A 27,062-nucleotide genomic window follows, 5' to 3' on the forward strand; every position below is an offset into this window, starting at 1 on the left:
TGGTAAGTTCTTGTAGGTTTCCATGTGCAGTGCTTGATTGACACTCAGCCAAATGAACAATTTATACATAAAAGATCCACAAAACATATGATGTATATATTTATATAAACGAATTAAGTAATAAATATGGTTAAAGTTTCTAGTGTTACCTTAAGACATTACCATATTTATAAGCTAATGAATGGTATTCAAATTATTATCATTAAACAAACCAAAACTGATACGTTTTAAAAACAGTGACGTTCAATTTACCAAGTGTGATAATGTTCACTGTTTACGTATCTTAGTCTACATACAAAATATACAAAGTGTATATTGTACATGAAGATATGATTCCTAATCTTGTTGTATCTTTGATCTAATGACATTTCATATAATTTCTGTGATCGGGAATCTTTTCATTTGATTATTAACAAACTCTTCAACTTGTAGTTTTTGTTGGAATCTATTATCTGCTTAAATCATTTTAGCATATGCTATATTATAATTTAGCATATGCGTAAATCATTTTAGCATTTGCTTAGATCATTTTAGCATTTGCTATATTATAATATAGTATATATGCTAAAATGATATAATATATAAAAAAAAAATGTAGTATGATTGCCAATGAGACAACTATCCACAAAAGACCAAAATGACACAGACTTTAACAACTATAGGTCACCGTACGGCCTTCAACAATGAGCAAAGCCCATACCGCATAGTCAGCTATAATAGGTTATAAACATTCTCCTACTAACTTACACACAAATAATCACGGTATGATATGTTTAATTTACACTGCTTTTTCCTAGGAATCTCAACATACTTTCTAATTATATTAAGTACTCATATAATTACCAGTGCTCTTGATTTAGGCGACAAAACCACGTTTTTTACGGTCATCGGCCTCACAAATGTCGGTTTAGAGAAGCTTTTGGTGAACTTGAGAAGTACTGATTTCATAAAGAGGTTTATGCGAATACAATTATCTCTCGTAAATGGTTTATTTGGTGAAATATTATCTAATCTTAGCTGACCTGGTAAGCAACAAAGTTCAATGATTAAAAATCTCAGTTTGTTTGAATTCTACGTAATGCTTCAATATTGTAACTTCTTATGGATTTTGGATGATTATGGTTATGGTTATCTGCTAAAAATAACTATAGGGGACGCAGTTTTGGTAAAAACGCTTGCCTTTGAATTTGAGTTGTGTAATTTGTATTCTCTTTTTATTTCAACTTCGTTGATTAATATACTTGTTTCCAACATACTTTTGAAGGCATTGTTTCGGCGAAGAAGAAGGTTGATGTTGACTTAATTTCAAAAATGCATATATTGAAAAACAACTTATGTACTAAGCTAGTCAATTTAGATGATAATGCGAATAGAATTGTAGTACAGACGCATAAATTACAACAGAAAAGATACGATGGCTTTACTACCATGGCACATATATGATAAGTGATTTGGTTTCCGTTTGCCTAGCAATTTTTGTTAGTTTGTTTCTGGTATAAACTCCGGCAGGTTCAGTCGAGAACATTGATTGATTGATTGATTCTCTTTATTTCCTCCATTATACTGAAGATTTACATTTTATAACACAAATATACTAATTACAAGTAATGAACAACATATAATTACAGACTACAATTGAAGCACACACAAACAAACACAAAAAAAAACCAATGTTACTAATATATATGTATATCTATATGCTACATTTGTTTAGTTAAGATATTTCAGTGTCCAAAATTAAACCTATGCGTAGTTCAATTTCATTATTATCACAATGAAATAATTTAAAAAGATGTTGTTTTTTCCTTTATAATTATTTTTATCATTTTCAAATAAACAGAACAATGTAATTATGATTTTATTTTTAATATGCAAATTAGAATTAAAAAAAAAATAAAAATGCAAATTCCGACATTGTGCAAAAACAGTTCACATGCATTGCGACAATAATTATCGAAGAGAATGAAATGTCCGTTTCAATGTTATCAAGAGCATGAAACACCACCCACAACAATACGTTGAGCACGGTATTCACCAGTAGCTTTACATATACTAGGCTCCCATGGATTATAAAAATGGTTTCCGTCTCCGTGGGTAGGACCATAGAAACAGTCACCAAGATGATGCGTTCCTCGTGGACAAAACATATTGGAAATTACATTATATACTCCTGATCTAGGTTGGACTCGTCCATACGGCAGATAAGTTTCAACTCCACCACTGAAAACAATAAATGACATCAATTAAATAATGATAAATAAACACTAGCATCTATGTCGCGGATATAAAGAGAGCATTAATAGATTCAAAGCTTGTCAAACTAGTCTAAAAGAGGGACGAAAGATACCAGAGGGAAGTCAAATTCATAACTAACCTGTTCACTAACATTCGACAAAATGCATCTGCTTCTATATCTCCCCATGTGTTAGAGCAAATTTCCCATGAGATCCCATTCCGATGAATAAGAGCTCTTCCATCATCTTCAATATAAGTTGACATCTGACGGTCTGAAAATTGATCAAAACGGCATTCATGCATTTATCAACTAAAATTTATGACTTTCATTAAAAGAAAACACATTCACATACCAGATAAGGTTCTATACCAGGTGTGCGGCTTAAAATCACTCCAGTCATTAGATTAAACAACGATTACGAAATAACTGCAACACCCAATTCCCAGTTTGACATACACAATAAGTTTTTACTGAATACGTCTACTGGCGAGGGTCCTGACTAGGGACAGGTAAACACTGTACATTAAATTTATATTGTGTTATACTTTATTCAGCCAATTACAGGTATACAAATACATTTTTACTTCATGTGTTACATGAACTATCAAGAAAATATATTCGACATTGATCAAATGGGTTATCAAGGTAAAACATTCAACAAATCGGAAATTACACTTTTATGCGCAGCATAACGAGAATAATACATATTTGTTAAAAAAAAATCGTTATCTATTGTTTAATGACATAAAAAACTTTTAGTATTGCAACTGTTAATAATTAAGTCATCGCTGCCTCTACAAACATGTGAATTATCAAAATCATTTCTGAATATATCTTATCTAAAGTAAACTTCTAAAATTTCAATAGTTTTAGTGAGCCTGTATTTCACTGAGCTATGTTATGGAGTATACTAATCATAGTCCATAAAACTGTGTTGGATAACTCGCTGCGAGGTCGACAATACGTCCTTAATAGGCGAGTGATATGAGAGCCAAATTTACATTTTTAATGCACCTACCTAACACACGGCTAAATTATATATCACTAGAAAGCTAAGAATGTGTACTTTCTAAATATCCCGGTCGTCAAAAGAAATTATGGTGCATTTTTTTTTAAATCGAGGTCAAAGGTCATGGGTGCAATTTCAATTCACGGATACTTCCAGTTGTAAAATCGAGTCAAAACAAATGCAAAAACGAAACAATTTTATAGGAATGCTGTATTACTGTTGGGAAAATATATTTCTATCATAATATTAATTAATATTGGTTGATTTTAACGGTAACGCATGTTAAATATAACGTTTTCTCTCGGAGTCTTTGAAAATCAACATTTAAGTCACACAAATGTATCTGTAGTCGCCCTTGCATTATCTAAATCATATAATACCTCCATATCATTTGATTGCACGTATTTACAAACATATATATCTGCAAATTTGATATAAATAATCCGAAACAAAATATTTGAAGCAAGGGGAAAATATAACATATGACGTATTTTTAATTGTTTAGAAAAGTCCCATGATGAGCTGTTTATTAAAATTGAGGAAGCGAATGGTCTCCTGTTAGTTTGAAAGCCTGACAACCATAGAGCAGATTTTCTTTTATATATGTTGCAATATGTTGATATATAAAAAGAAGATGTGGTATGATTGCCAATGAGACAACTATCCACAAAAGACCAAAATGACACAGACATTAACAACTCATACATCACTAAATCAGATATGATAAGAGTACTAACAAACATAACTAAAATGAGTAAAGTGCTACTGGTATATTTATATCAACAAAATTGTACTTCAGTCGGCCGCCGTGTATCTTGAGATATATAATTAATCAAACAACACTTGACAAAGTAGTTTGTACTCTTTTTAAATATTACACTAGTGATGACGTTCGGCTACTTTGGCACTAAGTATTACGTTTTTTTTTTATCGTGTTTCACCGCTTCAAACGGAGGACAAGGCTATCCTAATATTGAACATTTTATTTGGCTTTCTAATGTTAAAATCCCGTAGTCGAAACGTCGGACCAATGGGATGTTGGACCATTTAGGTGTCGGAATATTGCGATATCGGAATATTATAGCTTCATTTTAACTTGTAATCTCATCATTCTTATCGGTCAATATATCAATACAAAGACAACTTCCTTGGCATGGGCATATATCAGTACACGCTTTGCCCTTTTAAATATACATCTTCAGAGGTTTTGCTCAAAGCGGACACAAGATCTACTATATACAGATTGAATTAAAAATTTGGAATAGACATGAGGGATTTGTCAAAGAGACAACAAGCCACTAAAAAGCAGGCAACGGCCAAAAACCACCAATGGGTCGTCAACGCAGCAAGAAACTCCCAAACCCGGAGGCGTTCTTCAGCTGGCCCCTAAATAAAAATGTACTACTTTGAAATGATAATGGACGTCATACTAAGCTTCGAAATATACTCAAGAAGTTAAAATAAAAAATCATACAAAACTAAGAAAGGCACGATGCTCCTGACTTGGGACAGGCGCAAAATTGCGGCGGTGTTAAACATGTTTTTGGAAATCTCAACCCTCCCCCTATACCTATACCAATGCGTGAACAGATCAAATCTGTACAAAGTTGGATGACATCATACCGGACCGATGTTGCCTTTTAGCCAACCAAAGTCATACGGAGATCTTTTATTGTTTCTGTAGTTGGGTCGACATTGTCTTGGATAAAATTTTAACCCCCAGAAGAAAAATAATGCCATGTAGAATGTATACCCCATTTTCATTGTTTCTAATCTCCTGATCAGTCAAACTTGTTAATAGTTATCAAAGGTGTGTCCATAAACACGGTGCATTGGTAGTGATAAACCTAAATGAAAAAGAGTAAAAAAAATATTTATAGATAATATACATTCTACTAAAGCCATACATCTAAGAACTTTGTCAATAGGAATACCGTACGCTTTATTAACTGCCGCAGATGTGCCATCATCCAAAAGACAACACAGAAATGTTTTTAAAGCAGGTGGCATAATTTCATTTGAATAATCCAGTGAAATAGTTTTAGATAATGGATATTCATCTGATTGGATTACAACTTTACCCTATATCTGCTTCCGTAAAGTAGCTGCACTAAGTGCTTGCAACCAGTTTCGCAGTCACTGCTCAGATCTTTAAATTTTACAGACCGAATATCACAGTCATTTTAAACGAGTAATTTTCCGTCATTACGGCATAAGACAAAATTATAGAGCTACTGTATACAATATTGGATGTACCTTGGCCTTGTTGAAGCTGTATACATGTAACTATGAAGCTGATAATATGTTGTGTAGTTTTCTCGGCGGCGATCCCCGGGCAGAAATTATGCCCGGTTAACTGATCAAGTAATTGAAGTTGTTAACCAGAATACTTCCTTGTGTACAGGCACGTCATCTTTAATCGTCAAAATGTTAGTAAAAGCTGTTTTATGTTTTAAAAGAACTAAATAGCTCTTTAATTTCTGATTTCAAATTTTGTAGCAAATATTTAGCGATGCAAGCTCGATGGTATAAAGATTTAATAGTAAAATTATCATGAGTTATTTTGTAAATCAGATCATTGTAGGAGATATATGTAGTAACACTCAATACAGCTTGAGTTTGCTCCTCAGAGGATACGTTATGAAGTTGTGTAATTTGCTTATAGGCTTTATACATTTGCAAAATATACACACAGACAAATCAGAATGAGTTGTAGATCTACTGTCCTCGTTAATATATGAGAAGATCTACTGGTCGGTAGAATTGGTACATGTAGTACAAAGTCTTTGTACAGACAAAACAGAAGTTGATAGGTTGTGCTTACTTTTGAAATATTTATAGCAACTCTTATGATATTTTGTATTTTCAAATGGGATGTTTTCATTTTTTTCATATTCATCGACCAGTCTTCTGTAAACTTCATCTTTTCGTTTTCCCACTGCGGCAATACAACTGTATCTTCATTTAAGTGTTAACTACATAGTTTCTATGCAGTAAATATATGACAGACTATGCATCTGTGTCAATAAATGGATAGTTTTTTTGCTTTTTAGCAAAGGAAGGGTTTCATTGTGAACTGGACTGTGAAAATTTGACACGACTCGGAAGATTTTCTACAATTTTCCGATACGATTCCTTATTTAGAAAGAGGTGAATTCTACAGAACTCAAAAACTATGTTTTACTTTTATTTGATCTTTATTTTCGACGATTTTATATCTATTCAAGCTACACTGAAGTTAAAGATAGAAATAGAACCGTTTAAATATGATTTATCGTACTCTAATAGCACTATTACGTACACGGAAATCGACTAATATATTCAGTAAAAAACGATAACGAAATAGATAAGGGATTCCGGAAATTATAGTGATTTTACCCAACATCATAAAATTACAGAAATTCGTGATTTTAAGAAATGTTGAGATAAAGTCTTGATCTTGAATGAAAAAACGATAACTGATGAGTAATTTGGTGTCATCTAAAACGGATAGATTGCAAAAACATTTAATAAAAATTTAATTGTAGATCCGAAAAGGTCGGGATTATGAAAATTTTCGTACAAAATGTCAAATATTTAGAAGGAATAAAAAAGCATGCGGACTTACAGTTGTAAATGTTGTTTTTCATTATTTTAAGAATCTAATTCACTTAATTATTCTGTCTAAAAGAAGAGATACGATTAATTTCTTTTGCTTGAAAAACATGTCGTAATAAAATAATTTTCAACTAATTTCTGAAATAAACGTCAATTTTACAAAAACTGCACCGTACGATTTTGTGACGACCGGGCAAAAATCAAAGTTTAATCATTATTCTTTCATTTAAAAAAAAAAATAGCCGTGTGTTAGGTGGGTGCATTAAAGTCCTTAACTAGACGTCTTTTTCAAATATTACACTCGCCTATAATAGGAGCATAATAGTGAAGATTCAACTGCAGGATTATAACAATATACGCAATTGTAGATAATTTTCAATTTTGTTTGTACCCGCTTAGAAACAAGAGAAAAACAACTTTTTATTCCTTTCTATGGCTCGCATAACTATAAAAAAAAAAATACTTTACATTCATACGAATTCGTAAATTTTATTGGAAGTAAAACATCGCAAGGCATTTCAAAATTATATTTTATATTCCCCCAAAATGCAACTTTCCTCACTGCACGTACCTTTCATGACAATGTCACAACAATGTATTGGTAAACAAATGAAAAGCTTGACATACCGGTTTACTCATAATTGCATATGGTTGAAGGATAAAAATGTAGTTACAAAAATTTAACAGTTCTTAGTTGAATGAGTTTTTTTGCGTTATGTGTAACGCTGCTAACCTTTATCAATGCTAAATCATATTACATGTGAAATGTTGGAAGTAAGACGTGTATAAAACTGTGATTTGGATGGGGAGTTGTCTCATTGGCAATCAGACCACATCTTCTTATATCTTTAATGCATTGCGTCAAATTATTTCATGAATATTTACTGTAAATTGTCGGAGATATTTTCCATTTAATGGACAAATACTTAAATGTATTACTCACCCGCATCATCCACCTCGTAACATTTGATATACACAGCATTTGAGTAGCCGATTGGACCACAGTAAGTGTATGTCATGAAGTAATTGCATTGTCCAACATTCATTTCTTTTCCATTACAATCAAGACCTATCCACAAGTCTGGTTGATCAATTGTTATAAATCTGTATTCACCGCCATTCCTACAGTATTTAAAAATTGCAGTCGTTACAAAGCTTTTCCTTGATTGAAAACATGAAATACTCTGTTACTGCTGAATAAGACATCTTTTGAAACAGCAATGCACTAAATATATGTCTTTAAAGATATTAAAACAATTGAACAAACAATCAATTACTTTTATACAAACCTTATAATAAATAAATTTGAAATATTATTAATTTACATTGTGTTGTATCCATAACGGATAAAAGATAGATAGAGACAAAAAAAGTTCAACAGAGATAGGTTTTATACATTCAACAACGCATACACCTTATCGCTAATCCCGGCTGACCCGGTCGCTTGAACTTTTGACGCAAACAACAATCACTTTTCCATTGTGACGTCAGATATTTTGTTTTGTGACGTCAAAATTTTACGCGAACCTGTGTGATTTCCCGTAATGGCGGACAAATAGCGATAAGGTGTATTAGATAGGTCTAATATTTTCTGACATTTCTAATTAATTAATTTGTTCACGACATATCAATTAATGCATGTTAGTTTTTTCAAATCTCTTATTCATGATCACTCGAACCGCCTTAAATTATCCAAAATAGTTTAATAAAATCTCGTTCAAAACCATATACTTACGTGTATCCAAGTTGTCTGCATACAACTGCAGCGGTTGTAGCTCTTACGTCTCGCCAATTGTTCCTCAAACTACATACACTGTACCATGAATTGTTATACTCGATACGCAGTTGTCCTTCATTCAAACTTCCACCAATCAATTTAACTTCATATTCTAAAATACATGGTTATAAGTTTTTATAAGATTTCGACGTTACGCGCAATGTTCGTACATGTAAGCGTAACACATCGTCGCGAATATTTCGTAACGTTCAAACACAAATTCGACTGAAACGTTGTTTTAAGCAAGTGCGACATTCTTGTAAGACTCCGCAAAATCGATGGTGCTTTTTGCTTTTTAACTACTTATCGAAAATTGATGTATTTTAGTTTTTTGAAAAATCATAAAATTCTACCATTAAAAGAGCACTGATAAGCAAACAATTGACGTAAATTTGAGTTGAGTTCGTATTTACGTCAAAAAAAGGCGGTGCGACAACCTTGTAAGCTTTTGAAAATCGCTCATAAATTACCATATATATCATTTTTCAGGATATTTGTCTTTAAATTCATAAAATTAAGCAAATTAACATTGATGTAGTAAATACAAATACTAAACTTTTTCCATTTGAGATAATGTTTTTTTGATTCTCAAATCTGGAATCCCAATTTTTTCCCCAGTGAGACAGATTTGCCCTTGTAGTATGGAACGCTTATATTTTCTATTACGTCATCACAACGTCATAAAAAATGCATAAAAGACTGAAGGAACCATTCTGTTAAATAATGGAAAAAAAATTATAGTTTAGTGGTTACAATTAATGAAATATGTTACGCGGGACAACCTAAAAATAGCCGTTTTTCAAAAATGAAGCTTGTCGCATGCAGCATAAAACATAGTTTCAACAATTATTTTTTTCGTTTTTATTTTAAAACACATTATTTTTTAAAATACGTACAATTAGCAATGGATATGATATCACAAAATTGTGTATTTTGGACTTGCATCTTGCCAACTACACCGATTTTCCAATGAGGTACGAACATCGCGCGTAACGTCTTCAGATTTTCATGGAATAATATACAATATATTTTTATATTCTTAAAATAGGCTTATACTTGAATATGCTGATGCAGTCTGGGATACACCTATACTTATGTTAATTTACATCTACATTAATGTTAATTTACATCTACATTAATGTTGATTTACATCTACATAACGTAAGGTATAATATTTGAATGTCGAAAACTTATATAGCAATACATTAAATGCATACGCAAGAAAGACGACTTTCTCAATTTGTTTTATTGTCTTTGAAATGATTTTTCCAATGAATTAACATTTATAGTGAAAAAAATACAAAGTTAATTCTATTATGTACAGAGCAGTACCAAATGCAAACTGAAGCCAAATATACATCAAAATTTTCAAATAAAAAGCAAATGAAGAGTATTGATATTCTCAACTTGTAAATCTATTTAGAATATTCCAACATAGAGAAAAATCAAAATGGAAAATATATAATTGTAAACCGTAACCGTACCGGGTGTTTGAACACCACAAGCTTGTGCTGCTACATGTTTGCATGCATAAATCGTCATTGTGAATTCAGACTCAGACAAAAGTGACTGCGTCTAAGAACTATAATCCCCCCAAAATGTATCATGACAGATTTACTGTCGATATAACAAAACTTGACCGAAAATGCCAATTGCATATGTAAAAATTCTATGATACGATTTCCTTCTGCACAAAGTATTAGATTGGTGCTGCATTAGGACATGAATTTCAACACAAAAAAAAAGAACAAATTCTGTTGAATTAGTATTAAAATAAACAGTGTGAAGACATGTGCATGCTTTAAATGGGACTGCAAATAAACTTGAAGACCAAAAAAGTTCCTAAACGTTTTGCCAAATACAGCTAAGGTAATCTATTTCTGAGGTAGAAAAGCCTTAGTATTTCAAAAATTCAAAGTTTTGTTAACAGCTAATTTATTATTATGAACAAAACGTATTATTTTTTTTTTATAAAAAACTAATAAGATAAGTCTTGAATTGTTTTACCCTATTCCTTTAGGGACTCGTTGTACCTTGTAGTTCGGTGTGAGCCAAGGCTCCTTGTTAAAGGCCGTACTTTGACCTATAATTGTTTTTCTTTTTTACGCATTGTGACTTGGAGATGTCTCATACCACATCTTCTTATTTCTACTTTGACACACTCATTCTAACCATCTTTTTTCACTAATTTTTATAATTTCTGAGATGAAATATGAAATTGTTCCTTCAATTAATTTTATTTTGGCAAATATAACTATATTCTGTTTTATAATACATAATTAACCATAACTTTTGAACCATTTCATAAAATTGGTATCATTTCAAAATCTGTTTCAATGGAAATAATAAATATTTATTTTCATTATAAAAAAGGGAGGGTAGATACCAAAAGGAGACAGAACCATTGACAGAAAATGAAAAACTGCGAAAAGACAATCAACAGCCTACAAAACACTATATCAAAAGCAAGACTGAATAACACAAGCCCCATCAAAAACCAAGGGTGATTCCAGGTGCTTAGGACGGGTACGCGTAGATTCTGATAAACAAGTTGCAAGTTGTTAAATATCACAGGGATTTCACAATATAGGAATAGAAAACGGGAGTGTGTCTACAACATTTGGAACAAGTTCCTCCGATTAACAAAAATAGATATTAAATTCAACAAGAAAGAATTCGTTGTCATGGTAAGCATACCCACATTCGTAATTCAAAGTATCGGAAACAGGATGTAGATATCGAACAGGTACGAAAGTAAGCGCACATATGTTACAGTTTATCACTTTTGAGCGGCTGACCAAAAACAAAAACATTCTGTTGAGCAGTTTTTGAGAAAAGTGTGATGAAAAACTTTAGCTTATTCAGTATATTAAAAGTATCAAAGTATCAGCAATCGGAAGTAGGTATCTGACAAATCCGAAAAGTGTTCAAGCGTAACAGCTCATCACTGATGACCAAATGAGAAATTATTCCGGTTTACAGAGAAAAGTGTGATTGTATATTTGTTGACGAACAGAGGGACGGACGGTGATGGCAATGTAATCTCACGGGATTTAATTTCCTTACCAGGATACTCATCAGATCTACATTTTAGCGCTGCATCATTGGTATGCGCATCACACGTCTTTCTGAAATCTTTATATGCCCAGTTCCGCGTCAGGCATGTTTCAATATCAGTTGTGTTCCAAGGACAATCCAAATATTCATTCCAAGGAGGTCCATAAAATCTGGATGCATTCAAACTATCTCGATTTTGTAAGATATAACCACCATTCCTGGAAAAAAGATAATAATATAATCAAAACATACTAATATAGAAGTAGAAAAGAAGAGCAACTTGTATTTACTCCTTCTTTGTATGAAAATTGCCTAGATGGCAGAGTGGTCTTTAGCTAAGTATTTCATCTACACTCATCGCTAGCCTACTGAAATTGTGGTTGTTAGTTCAAATCCCGCTCTTGGAAAGGTGATTCAGATTTCCTGTCGAGTTCAGTGGCTCTCTCTGGTTATTCCGGCTTCCTAATTAATAAAAAAATATGGCCTCCATGAAATAGTCAAGTGTGCTGAAGTCGGTGTTAAGCACCAACAATTAATCAATATATCTTTGTATTGACGGTATGAGTTAGATAGGACATAGTTATCTATTATTAAAAAAGGAAACGATTGATTAAAGGTACTGAGACATTAATTGACAACAATAAAGAACATCTATTAAAACGTCAATTTTCAGGGTTTGACGATAGAACATTGTCTGATTGACGAATTCTTAATACGACCAATTCAAGACAAGCGTGCCATCCGAACAATTATAAATTATCAATCGTTCCATGTCTATACAATCACTACTAATTAACGTAGGACAAACAAACGTAGTACAAATTAAACGAGTTCTAGTCTAGACACGCGTCGCAATCGTATAACAAGGTCTAAATTATCCCTAGTCTTTACAAGTAAGGAATTCATTCTGCAGTTACAAAACTTTATTCAGAAGATTGATCAGCTTTAATTTAGAAGTTAATAAGCAACTAAAATTGGTGACAAGGTTCCCGACCAAAGACAGGCATATTAACCAATCATTGACGAGGTTTCTGATTGACTTCGGAAAGGCAAAAAAAAAACAATCACTGACGAGGCTCCTAGAGTAGGATAGGCATTTTGGCAATCAGCAAAATGTAACTAGTTGGTTTGTGGGTTTAAATGACGTGAAAAGATGTATTGTAACTAAGTGTTTTCAGTTGTATTCGTTACCTCGCAAACAAATATACGCGCTCCTTGGTACGTTTACCACTTTTTACCAATGCGGCCACTCATTGGGGTGTCTAGGTAATCACATAATCACAAATTGTTTGCCAATATAATCACAGAATCATTAAAAAAATTCTAAACAAGATAATCAAATAATCAAATAATCAAAAATACAGATTATGAAATGATGAAATAATCATGAAATGTTTGGTCTGGTAATCAGAATTTAATAATCACTATAAAATCGCATAATCAAGAACCCCATGAGGAGGCTCGCCAATAATTTCTTTATCATTAGCAATACAACTGATACCGCATGTAAAGCAGATACTGTTTAAATGAGAATAAAGCTTTGCGGGTTTTTTATATTCTAGGGTTCAAATGTGTTATTACGTCTTAAAACATAAATCTGGTTTGATGGATCGTGGAGTTGTTGGTAGATGTCAATGATACAAAGACTAACCCAAAGATAAAAATAAATCTTCAAAAATAGACAGTTTCAGTCAATAATATTTAAAAGAAACAATTAAAGACCTGCTATTTTAATAACATAAAATTCTGCAAATAACTAAAACCATTTCAATATGACACACGAAAAGAACTGACGAAAAAAGTAAAAACACAAAAATACTGAACTCCGAGGAAAATTCAAAAGGGAAAGTCCACAATCAAATAACAAAATCAAAAGTTCAAACATATCAAACGAATGGATAACAACTGTCATATTCCTGACTTGGTACAGGCATTTTCTTATGTAGAAAATGGTGGATTGAACCTGGTTTTATAGCTAGCTAAACCTCTCACTTGTCTGACAGTCGCATCAAATATCATTGTCAACAATGCGTGAACAAAACAAACAGACACAATAGATAAAAATGTCAAAAATAGGGGTACAGCAGTCAACATTGTGTGATTATCTTAATCACTATAAAAACAACAAATGTAACGAAGAAGCACAAAAAGGCATACATCAAATTTAACATCCTCATTTGGCTTATATTATACGATTTTATTTATCTATGTAAAATCCACCAATAAAGGATGGAAGGTTTGAAGTACTGGTGTAAAATTGCGCGTTTGAAATTCGCACAGGTAGACATAAAATTATTTTGTCGTTCAAAGTATGATGGGATACATAAATACAGAGTCACGTAAAATAGATATAACACATAGAAAACATTATTGTTTGTATAATAGAGATCGAAATCCTATCTTGAATATTGTTAACCATACAGATATGTAGCAAAATAACGTCATTTGTTATTATTTCAGACACCACACTTTGGTTGTTGGGGAATTTGCTTGTTCTACATTCAAAATTTGAAATAATTTCATTCACGCATGCATATTGAAATGCATATTGCCTAAATAACATAGTGATAACATAATGATGAACTTGTAGCAATTACGCCATCTTACTTAAACAAGGTCAGTGATACTAATTCCTTTGAACCTCTAAAGCATACCTATATCCAAGCAGGAAACAAAATGCGGAAGCTTCGGATGTGCCCATGTAAGCCTTGCATACTGTTCTCCAATGTCCATGTTTAAAGTACTCCAATCTACCTTCTCCTTCTGTACTCAGTGGTCCTATTAATCGAACCTTTCGTTCTGGCTCTAAACAAATCAATACATAAATACTTTGATTATGAAACTAGCAGGAGAAAAACAAAAAAAGGATAGAAGATACCATAGGGACAAGCAAAATTCATCAGATAAAGAGAAACTACGGCAGCCAATAAGGGCCATTCAAAAAAAAAAATTTTACGTCGTTATTTCGACATAACATCGCATTGTCGTAATTTCGCATAGTCAGCTATAAACGTAGGACGAAAGATACCAGAGAGAGAGTCCCCGAAATGAAAGCTGTTTAACAATTTAATTCAAACGAGTAAAAATAACGGTTTTAATAATGTACAAACAAAAATCAAACAACGAATTATGAAGTCCTGCATTTACATTGCAGGTTCTGAATAATATGAATTTTAAGCTTTCCCTAATAAAGACTATGTTTCATTTTGAACTCATAGTGCTCAGATCCACGGATCTCTGTACCTTCATTTGTACACACTTGAATCTTAATGTACTAATGAGGCTTGTAGCACTTATAACTGCATTGCTATTGTTGGTTCTTAATGAGGTTCTTCAAGCGTCCTCTCCATTGAAGCCCTATTAAAACTTTGTACCCCATGTTCTTTTAACCACTGTTCCCCAGGACAACTATTCCTACGAACTTAGGGGGAGGGTTGGGATCCCGCTAACATGTTTAACCCCGCCAGGTTCTTCATGTGTCTGTCCCAAGTCTTTAATTCAGTGGTTGTCGTTTGTTGATGTTTTACATATTTGTTTTTCGTTTATTTTTTAACATAAATTAGGCCGCTAGGTTTTCTCGTTTGAATTGTATTACATTTGTCATTTCGGGGCCGATTACAGCTGACTATGCGGTATCGGCTGTGATCATTGTCAAAGTCCGTACGAAGACCAATTATAATTGTTAACTTCTGTGTCATTTGGTTTCTTGTGGATTGTTGCGTTTTTTAGCAAACCAGCGTATCCCAAGGCCTTGATACCCTCTGTTGGCCCCAAATAAGACGAAAACACATCAAAATTGGACTGAAAGCTGAAAAAAAGGTTTCTAACCTCAGGGATATTAACCTTGGCATGCTGAATTGTTTTCAGAAATTATCTAAATTTCGAGTATTTGCAAAAATATGCAATTGTTATTGCAAATATTTTGACCACGAGCATCACTGAAGAGACATGTATTGTCGAAATGCGCATCTGGTGCAAGAAAATTGGTACCGTTAATTTTATTATACAAATGAGCTGTACCCTGATGATGATGCATACTGATTGCATTAAATCTAAGATAGCCAAGGGTTAATATTCCTGAGGTTAGAAACTGCATTAAATCTAAGATAGCCAAGGATTAATATTCCTGAGGTTAGAAACCCTTTTTTCAGTTTTCTCTTCAAGTCTGAGGTTTAATTAAGCTTGATTGCATATAGTGTTCATTATTCTAAACAAAAAAAGAATTTATTTACGCTACAAACTTTGCCTATATACTGACGACCATTTTTAAATTACTATCGCTTCAAAAAGTGAAAAGTTAAACTATAAGGTTGTCGCTATTATCACATAGCGGTCAGGCGTCTGTAATTCAGTGATTGTCATTTGTTGCTGATTTACATATTCGTTGTTTGGTTTTATTTGTTTGTACATTATTAAAACTGTTATTTTCACTCGTTTAAATTAAATTATTAAACAGCTTTCATTTCGGGGACTCTCCCTTTGGTATCTTTCGCCCTACTTTTATAGCTGAATATGCGGGGCCTTTTCTCATTATTGAGGGCATTATGATGAACTATAGTTGTTAATATCTGTGTCATTTAGTCTCTTGGCAATCATAATACATATTATTTTATATATGTATAGCGATTTCGTTATTACGACATAGTGACTCGTTTGAATTAAATTGCTAAAAAGCTGTCATTTCGGGGACTCTCCCTCTGATATCTTTCATCCCTCTTTTATAGCTGACTATGCGGGGGCTTTTCTCATTATTGAGGGCATTATAATGACCTATAGTTATTAATTTCTGTGTCATTTAGTCTCTTGGCAATCATAATACATATTATTTTATATATATAGCGATGTCGTTATTACGACATAGAAACAACACTCTACTACAGAGTACAAAGAAAATAATACGCAACATGAACTCCATCGAAAACCCGGGATGATAGCAGAAGCTCCGGAAGTGTATTAAGTAGATCCTGCTAATTCGATTGCTTATCTTCTATGTCCATTGTCCTCATATGTACGATGTTATATTATAAAAACTGGTATATGACCATCAAGATAGGCCCGTGATCGGGTAGAAATAACATCAAAGATCAAACAAGCCTTTTGTGTAAACTGTGATTTTGAGATGAAGAACATAAACAAAGCGAGATTCCTCTTCTTAAGGTTTTGTCAAGTGGTTGAAGAAGGGATGTATGTGTTGAAATTGATACATCATATGCAAAAATAAAGAGATGTGGTACGATTGTCAATGAGGCGACTAAGATCCATCTAAATGACTTAATGACGAAAAGGTTAGCAACTTAAATATGTCACCGTAGGGCCTCCAACATTGTGCGAAACCCATTCCGTATAGTAAGCTATAAAAGGCTCCGGTATGACAAAACGGGGAACAAACCAGGCAGACAACAACCAACCATACAAATGAATTACAGGCTCTTGACCTAAAGGTATAGGCCAATAAAGAATGTTAAAGACATGTTTTTGAAGGCTCAAACCCTTTTCCGGAGACAGGTCTGTGACAGCACACCATTAACTCAAAATGGCTTGACTCATGACAGACACGGAACAAAACAAGCACTATGTCTTTAAGCCATTACTTTGACAAAAAGTTAATCTGTCGTTTGTTTGGAGGTATATTTTTATATATTTTTACACTTTTTTATATTTATTCTTGAAATAACTTCACTTTTTTCTTTCATTTGGACTTATATCGAGCTTATCAGCTTGTTCATCTGTATTATTTGTCCATTTTAACTAATATTTCCTTGTAGGTTATCAAACGAATATATTGGTGTGCATCGATAGTTAATGTAGATTAAATATTTGTTTTGTTTCTGTTTTCTATAAGGAATAGTTATCAAAGGTACCAGGATTATAATTAAGTACGCCAGACGCGCGTTTCGTCTACATAACACTCATCAGTGACGATCATATCAAAATATTTATAAAGCCAAACAAATACAAAGTTAAAGAGCATTGAGGATCCAAAATTCCAAAAAAAAGTTGTGCTAAGGTAATCTATTCCTGGGATAGGAAAATCCTTACTTTTTCGAAAAATTCTAAGTTTTAATTTGTAAACAGGAAATCTCTTAAAATGACAACATAGTTGATATTCATGTCCCTAACAACAGAACCAAAATCGGAAACGTTACGGTATTTCCGTTTCTTTTTTTTTTAACAAATATTTAAGTTACAAAAAAATAATTCATACAGACGTCGTCCCCATTTACAGGTAATGCCTGCCTCATATTACACAATAATTATGTATATTTTATTTGAGCCGGAAAAAAATGCTACATAACAATTGTCATCAGTCAACAATAGTCCTCAGTCAATAATAGTCCTCAGTCAACAATAGTCATCAGTCAACAATAGTCCTCAATCAATAATAGTCCTCAGTGTTTAATTTTACCTGGTTCTGGTTCCGTTCTGCATTTCACACCAACATCATCTTTGTGGTGATAAAAACGAAAGTGAGGACCCCATCTGATTGTACAGTCGTTCATATCATTTGCCGTGAAAGGACAATGGATGTCATCAATCCAGATTGGACCTTGTCCCGGTGGAAATGTGTTTAACTTTGGAGTTCCACCATATCTTTAAATATAGAACATTGGTATCGTATAGTACAGTATACAAGTCGTCGTTATATTCTTTCCTGATATTATTTTATTGAAGACTCTCAACATTTTAAAGATAAAGTGAGAATCATTGAGAGAGGTATGTATTTAATTTCAAATTGTCGGAAATAACAAAAAAGTATACGTTGTTTGTACTTTTATTAACTTATCCAACAAAAAATCAGATAATACATGTTGTACATTCAAGACCAGGCTGGTTCTAGATGACATTTCCTCCTCAGAAAATGTTGAAAATTTGATATTTCAAATTATAAAGAATGATTCAATCTACAAGGATAAAATATAAGATTCATTAAAGTAAAAATAATGAAAAAATAACAGAAAACAGTCAGCCTTGAATATTATTTAAACTTTTGAAGTCTTTAAATATCTAAAACAAACAAAGAAATTAAAATCAATGTAACCGAGAATACGCCACTAGACAAATATACAGCAAAAAAATGCCGTTTTTTTTAATAAAATCATGAAAATATGATAAATTTCCAAAACATTGTTACACAAATTCAAAGCAAACTTAAACAGACTAAATATTCACGATGGTTTTTACAAAAACCTGCTCTTTTGAAAGAAAGAGTTAAGTTTTTCCAAACGATAAAAATGTCAGAGAAACCGAAATTTCAGTAAATGTCTACAAATTCAACCCCATTTATTTGTAAAAGTAACCGACGAAGGCATACTTTTTTAACAAACTTCAATTGACTAGGTGAAAATAGCTTGCATGCACGTTTTCGTCAAAATTCACCGTAGGTCCAAAACTGTATCGTATGCCCTTGAACAGTAGAAGCTATCGGTGTTATCCACAACCACAAAACAATTAAAACATAGTGTGGAATATTCAAAAGTTTTACTTTATCATATAGAACTTTAATGTATTGTTAGTTGAGTTATATATATAAAGTAAGTGCATATACAGTAAACTATGTTCATATATATGAAAAGTATGTGTACATATAGAAAAAACATGTACAGATATTGAAAAGTATGTGCATTCATGTATATATACATATATTCGTATTCGGCAGCTACGGCGTTCCATAAAGTAGTCTCTTTAGCAAAACAGCGCATGTCTATAAGATCACGTGTAACTCGTGCGCACAAGTTGTAATTTTATTTTTGCATGGCACTCCAGGGCTTCCGTAAATTACAGGTAACTGTTCAATGTAACTTTTAAAATACTGAAAAAATAATAAACAAATAATAATATTTACAATTTTTAGTCTTAGCTGAATAATTTTTAAAAATAGTTTTTACTGATTTTGGACTGTCTGTCATTAATTGTGAGTTCACACTCTCAGATCTGTACTTAGTGTCTTTGTTTGGGCATTCGAATAAGTTTAACCCCGATATACATTCTGTATCTGGTCCCAATAGTTTAGGAATTAGGTGTCAAAACAGAGGCCCAAAAAAAGCATTTTTGTACTTTTCAAACATTAACTTGTGTTTAAGTGTATGAATCTCTCTGAAATTATACCACAAGTTTCCATACCATTAAGGAAAGGAAAGGAATGATTTTGGGAGGTTATGGCTCAAAATGTTTTGGAATTAAAGGCTAAAAAAGGCGAAATTAGGGGCAACTAAAGGGAAAAAACTAGGTTTTCCGGACAATAACTTTAGATTTATAATTTTTTAATCACACCATATCTTCTTATTTTTATTAAAGTCTGGTTCTTCTTTATCATTTTTATATAGTTGGTGAAGAGTCTTGTTGACTGCACTTTATGGCAAAAACAATAGGAATATTGGTAAAACAATCTCTAAAAGTGATTATTTGAAAGACAAAACAGCTTCGTTATAAATTAAAAAAAAAGTTGTTGGTTCAGGTGAATCTTACATTGGGTGTTAGCAGTCTTCAATAGCGCAGAGAATGTTGTAAAAATTCCTCTAAACTTTCCTAATAAAATTCCAAAGGTACTAGTGGAAACGTTTCTCCATCAAAAATTTGGCATAAAGGCAGGAACAATTATATATATTGACTGTCAGATATACTGTTACCAGATAGAGGGTAAAATGAAAAAGTTTATACCTTTTTAAATTGCATGCATTTAAATTGCATGCATTATATCTATATATAAATACGAGAAACACTTATGAACCACATAAACAGACGACAACAATGCACATCAGATTCCTGACTGGTATATTTCATAAATCATAGATAAAATATTGGTTTCAAAGAAAAGGGTCTTTTATCTTATGATTCAAAAAAACATTTTATTTTAATACTTTTATAAAATTAATAATTTAAACGTTCATGAAATTAATATTGTATACTTTTATAAAATTAATATTTTATACTTTTTATAAAATGATTATTTTATGCTTTTATAAAATTAACATTAAATGGACAATAATTAATTCTTGTTTATTAAGTAAAACAAACAACAGTTACCTTGTTTATCTACGAATAGTTTACTTCATAAAATAATGTGGGACAATCAGAACTTTTCATGTGGAACAATCAGAACTTTTCATGTGGAACAATCAGAACTCTGAAATTGTAAAAAGTGGGACAATCGGGAATAAACCGTAATATTATACCTTACCACAAATTCACCTAATAGTTACTTATCCATTTGAACTTTTGGCAGTTCATTTGTCCCCTTGAACAAATACAACAGGTATTGTTTTCTGTATAGTTTATTCACTAGGACCTTTAAAATTTCTTCTATGAGAAATCTATCACTCATTGATTAATTTACCTAAGTAAAAAGTTTATCAGCTACATGTAAATAGATGAAAATAACATGTTTAACATTTAAAAACCAGCATGTGAGTTTGTATTTATTATTTTTTCAATCTGTCGATGGAAACACTGATTCAAACTTTAATAAAAGTTTATATCCGACAAAATTTTTAACTTTATTCCTATCTAAAATAAAATTGACAAAAACGACCCCAAAAATGGTTGTTTATAAAAGGCCTTCTTGAAAGTATTCAATAACTATGTATATTTAAACAAAAACTAAAAAATGCAAATTTTGATAGATATATTAATTATTTTTTTTCAAAAATCAACTTTTTATGATTAAATTAGCGTTTATTGTGAACAGATTGAAAACAATATTATTAATATGAATAAACACAAAATCACATGCAGTTTTTTAAATGTTAAACATGTTATTTCCATCAACTTAGCAGATAAAATTTTTACTCAGGTAAAATTATTAAATGAGTGATAGATTTCTCTAAGAAGAAATTTAAAGGTCCAAGTGAATAAACTATACAGAAAACAATACCTGTTGTATTTGTTCAATGAGACAATAGAACTGTCAAAAGTTTAAATGGACAGGAAACTATCAGGTGAATCGGTGATAAGGTATAATTGGGTTCGCAATAACAACGAAATAAATCAATGGTCTGGGAACCCTTCATATTTCTACTTTTGTGAAATGTTTGGACAAAACATTACAGTCGTCCTTTTAATCAATATGCTTACGAAACATATCCTCGTATGATATTTTCAATTCATTTGATTTAAACAAGAAGTAAATACTGAAAACATCTCACACTTTCACTCATTACAAACACACTACAACTGTCCGTGAATATGTATGCCAAACTCCGAAACAGTGGTGACGTTGCTTAGTAAAGAGGACGTAACAGCTGTTTCGGAGTTCGTATGTATGCATGTTTATACATAATGTAAATGCAATGTATATTTAAGAACTGCAAGCTACATATAAATGCAATGTATAATTAAGAACTGCTAGCTACATGTAAATGCAATGTATGATTAAGAACTGCAAGCTACATGTAAATGCAATGTATATAATTAAGAACTACTAGTTACATGTAATTGCAATTATATAATTAAGAACTGCTAGCTTCATGTAGCTAACAAAAAGTATAATGTAAAAAAATATTTTCATTGAACTACTAGCAGTACACCTTGTTTATGGGCCGGTTGAAATCCGCCGCCGGGTGCGGGATTGCCTCGCTGTGTTGAAGCACCATTGGTGGCCTTCAGCTGTTTCTGCTCTTTGGTCGGGTTGTTGTCTCTTTGACACATTCCCCATTTCCATTCTCAATCATATAAATGATTAATAATCTATACAGCGGAGCCGAGAATTTTCCATAAACATTTGCACTATTATTTTTGTTTGTAATATCAATTCATTCGACTGCTATTTTCTATTCTGGATATCATTTCTTAACTTACATCCAATAAACAAATGTTCAAACTCTTCTTCATAGATTCGAACAAATATCTTTCTTTCTTACTGATGCTGAATTGGTCATAAGATCATTGTTAATAATACAATTGTTTATACGGGAATTTACACTGACCTATATCCCAGCATCCTGCACACTACATCTGCCTCTTCAAATCCGAAACCTCTAGGTGTCACAGTACCCCATGTGTTGTTATGTTTGACCTCAATCCGTCCTTCATGCTCAACATTAGAAGCTGCTAGTCGTAAACTTGCATTTGAGTTCTCTAAAATAATGAGACGAATGGTATATTCTTTAGTATTTGACCCATTTTTCTCTATTCTTATTTTTGGCCAATCATTCTCTATTCTTTAGTATTTGACCCATTTTTCTCTATTCTTTATATTTGGCCAATCATTCTCTATTCTTTAGTATTTGACCCATTTTTCTATATTCTTTATTTTTGGCCAATCATTCTCTATTCTTTAGTATTTGACCCATTTTTCTATATTCTTTATTTTTGGACAATCATTCTCTATTCTTAGTATTTGACCCATTTTTCTATATTCTTTATTTTTGGCCAATCATTCTTTTTTCTTTAGTATTTGACCCATTTTTCTCTATTCTTTATATTTGGCCAATCATTCTTTTTTCTTTAGTATTTGACCAATTTTTCTCTATTCTTTATTTTGGCCAATCATTCTCTGTTCTTTAGTATTTGACCCATTTTTCTCTATTTTTTATATTTGGCCAATCAGTCTCTGTTCTTTAGTATTTGACCCATTTTTCTCTATTCATATTTGGCCAATCATTCTCTATTCTTTAGTATTTGACCCATTTTTCTCTATTCTTATTTTTGGACAATCATTCTCTATTCTTTGGTATTTGACCCATTATTCTCTATTCTTTAGTATTTGACCCATTTGTTTCTTTTTTTTATTTTTGGCCAATCATTCTCTATTCTAATGACTTCATATAGATTCTCATATTATTTGGAGGACATTCTCGGGGGAACAAATATTTTAAGCGAAATCGGACACTGTACTTTTCTAGTCACGGGACGATTTAGAATTTGACATTTTGTATTTGGGTTGCTGCCTCATTGCATATACCCCACATCTCTTTTTTATTCATTAGTTTTCAGGTAAAACTCACATGTTAGGGTTTTAACGTACATATACATGAATAATTTAATTTCTCAAACCTTTTTCTGCTTTTGTCCAACATCTGACTGTTAGCACTGAATGATATCCGTCACACTGACAGGATGTACATTGCTCTCCCAATTCCTCGTGTGAACACTGGTCCAGATGTGTACCATTTTCAGGACATGTCAGATTTTGTATAAGCTCTCTAAAGAACATTTGTTTGACATCTGGATTGAATTTAACGCCACCAAAGCTGAAGAAATTAAAACTATATAGATATAGGAAGATGTGGTGTGAGTGCCAATGAGACAACTCTCCATACAACTAACAATTTAAAAAGTAAACCATTATAGGTTAAAGTACGGCCTTCAACACGGAGCCTTGGCTCACACCGAACAACAAGCTATTAAGGGCCCCAAAATTACTATTGTAAAACCATTCAAACGGGAAAACCAACGGTCTAATCTATATAAACAAAACGAGAAACGAGAAACACGTATATATTACATAAACAAACGACAACTACTGTACATCAGATTCCTGACTTAGGACAGGTGCAAACATTTGCAGCGGGATTAAACGTTTTAATGGATCCAAACCTTCTTCCTTTTTCTGAAACAATAGCATAACATCACAACAAAGAAAAACATACGATAAAATATCAATTGGCAGACTTAACTCAATCAAAAAACGTATGATTAAACAATGAACGAATAAATTTGATCTGCGATATCTGAATACAAATGCACAGTTAATTAAATATTAGAGACAAACATTCATGACCAAAAAGCTAACAAACAAATTCAAACACAGGACATGACTGAGAAATATTTAACCAATCAATGTTCACTTTAGAAAAAAAACGTTTTTTTTATAATCTTGAAGTTTATACAAATGTTGTAAGAATAAGTGAAAAATTTATATAGTCTTCATTAGAATATTTGAGCAGCGTGCGAAGCGTAAATGGGTATGAATACATTCTGTATGTGCCTTTTTCAAATCAGGAACCTGTCATTCAGTTGTTGTCGTTTGTTGTTGACTGTGTTACATAACAGTTTTCGTTCATTATCTTGTACATAAATAAGGCCGTTAGTTTTCTCGTTTGAATTAATTTACATTTGTCATTACGGGGCCTTTCATAGCTGACAATGCGGTATGGATTTTGATCATTGTTTAAAGGGGCACTAGCTGTCAAATTCATGTTCACCGATTTAATTCAAATTCTCATATTTTATTTATAACAATGTAAAACATTTATCCAAACTATTAAAAGTCTAAAATAAATAATAAACAGGGCACGAGCATAAAAATATGAAGCTTTGTTTCGTGTGTATTTTAGTCCAGACGCCATCTAATTAATTATCGAATTGACCTCTATAATCATGCGATGACCATATAAGCGATGAAAACATAAATATAGATATAAATAGATTTAGCAATCTCGTGCTGCTGGATTATCATAGGTTTATTTAATTTCATTGCATAGATGAAAAATAAATGTTTATCATCGTTTTTACCTATTTAAAAATGATTTTTTTTGTGGATCGAATCAGTCCATCAAATGATTTACCTTAAAAAAAATTGTTTCACTTTCAATGTTGCCATTCTTATCCTTTAAATAACATTACACATACAATTCACGTGTTATCCATCTCAAGCTACGGGGTTAAATTTAAGTTCACATGAATACGGATTCAATGAGGTCGAACTATTCACTTGCAAGTGAATAATTCAAAATCAATGTTTTTTATCTTATTTTGACTAAACTGAACCATATATACTAGCTGTTAAAAGTTCACTGTTTGCATGTCTTTATTGATTGGGCAAATAAAAAAAAGATATTAGATTTTTTATACATCTCGTTGCCAGTTCCCCTTTAAGGACGTATGGTGACCTATAGTTCTTCATTTCTGTGTTATTTGGTCTATTGCGGAGAGTTGTCGCATAAAGCGAATAATGATTTCAATAGAACTATATTTTGATTTATAAGATAAATGATAATCATCGCAATTATCTGTTCAAATCGGTGTTTCGATGAAAAATCCTCAGTGTATGCTGAAAATAAATGATTTTGCCAAATACAGGATGAAAATGAATAATCTTTAACACAAAATGCAGGGATTAGTTATGAACAAAAGTGAAAACAAATTTAAAACGGAAAAAAGGCATGCGATGAGCATTTCGACAATACATGCCTCTTCAGTGATGCTCGTGGCCAAAATATGTAAAATCCAAAGCTTATATAAAAGATGAAGAGCTATAATCCAAAAGTCCCAAAAAGTATAGCCAAATCCGTGAAAGAAATCAGAGCTTTGCATGAGGGAGATACATTCCTTAATTAATAATCATTTTTAATATTTTGTAACAGCAAACTTAATAACACAAAAAATCCGTATTTTCATGCCAGTACCAGAGTACTGGCTACTGGGCTGGTGATACCCTCGGGGACTAACAGTCCACCAGCAGAGGCATCGACCCAGTGGTAGGAATAACATTAATGGTACCAATTTTTCTGCACTAGATGCGCATTTCGACAATACATGTCTCTTCAGTGATGCTCGTGGCCAAAATATGTAAAATCCAAAGCTTATATAAAAGATGAAGAGCAATAATCAAAAAGTTCCAAAAAATATAGTCAAATCCGTGAAAGGAAACAGAGCTTTGCATGAGGGAGATACATTCCTTAATTTATTATAATTCTTAATATTTTGTAACAGCAAATTTAATAACACAAAAAATCCGTATTTTCATGCCAGTGCCGGAGTACTGGCTACTGGGCTGGTGATACCCTTGGGGACTAACAGTCCCCCAACAGAGGCATATTTGAATGGTTGCAATAACTGAATGCCTGAAAATTACGTTTATAAAGATAATTAGTGAAAAAGTTTTAAATACACTTTACAAAACTTAAAATCAAAAGAAGTTTTTACTCACTTATGTCCAAGCATTTTACAAAGAACATTGACTTCTCTATGTCCGACCCCATGATCACAAATTCTGCCTATCTGTCCGTTGTAATATACTTCGACAGTTCCTTCAGGTAGATTTTGTGGTAATTGAATAAGGCGGACAGGAACTGGACAAAATAAACAGAATGTTAACAATTATCAGACGTGTCAAACATATATCAATACAAAATATGACATAATATAAGTTTTGGAGTAAGTTCATGAAAATTGTCTTCAAACACCACTAACCTCATTCGACAGAGTCAGATCTGGTTTGTCCACTAGCCTCATTGGACAGAGTCAGATCTGGTTTGTCCACTAGCCTCATTGGACAGAACATCTAGTCAGATCTGGTTTGTCCACTAGCCTCATTGGACAGAGTCAGATCTGGTTTGTCCACTAGCCTCATTGGACAGAGTCAGATCTGGTTTGTCCACTTGCCTCATTTGACAGAGTCAGATCTGGTTTGTCCAATAGCCTCATTGCACAGAGTCAGATCTGGT

At 32.4% G+C, this 27,062-nt stretch overlaps 1 protein-coding gene across 1 annotated transcript in view; it reads right to left on the bottom strand.

The window, feature by feature from the left end:
• Nucleotides 1–1,850: 1,850 nt before the first annotated feature.
• Nucleotides 1,851–27,062, bottom strand: part of LOC139480859 (scavenger receptor cysteine-rich domain superfamily protein-like) — a 33,882-nt gene continuing 8,670 nt past the window's right edge. The window contains exons 6-15 of the mRNA XM_071263781.1: nucleotides 26,546–26,687; nucleotides 23,668–23,864; nucleotides 22,599–22,749; nucleotides 18,083–18,267; nucleotides 14,331–14,481; nucleotides 11,686–11,894; nucleotides 8,578–8,731; nucleotides 7,786–7,964; nucleotides 2,375–2,507; nucleotides 1,851–2,220 (exon numbers count right to left, since the gene is read on the bottom strand). Of these exons, the coding sequence (XP_071119882.1) occupies nucleotides 1,986–2,220; nucleotides 2,375–2,507; nucleotides 7,786–7,964; nucleotides 8,578–8,731; nucleotides 11,686–11,894; nucleotides 14,331–14,481; nucleotides 18,083–18,267; nucleotides 22,599–22,749; nucleotides 23,668–23,864; nucleotides 26,546–26,687 (1,736 nt within the window). The 3' untranslated portion in view covers nucleotides 1,851–1,985. The remainder of the gene's footprint in view (nucleotides 2,221–2,374; nucleotides 2,508–7,785; nucleotides 7,965–8,577; nucleotides 8,732–11,685; nucleotides 11,895–14,330; nucleotides 14,482–18,082; nucleotides 18,268–22,598; nucleotides 22,750–23,667; nucleotides 23,865–26,545; nucleotides 26,688–27,062) is intronic.

This window comes from Mytilus edulis, chromosome 7 (assembly GCF_963676685.1).
Source record: "Mytilus edulis chromosome 7, xbMytEdul2.2, whole genome shotgun sequence".
In the NCBI taxonomy this organism is placed as follows: Eukaryota; Metazoa; Mollusca; class Bivalvia; order Mytilida; family Mytilidae; genus Mytilus; species Mytilus edulis.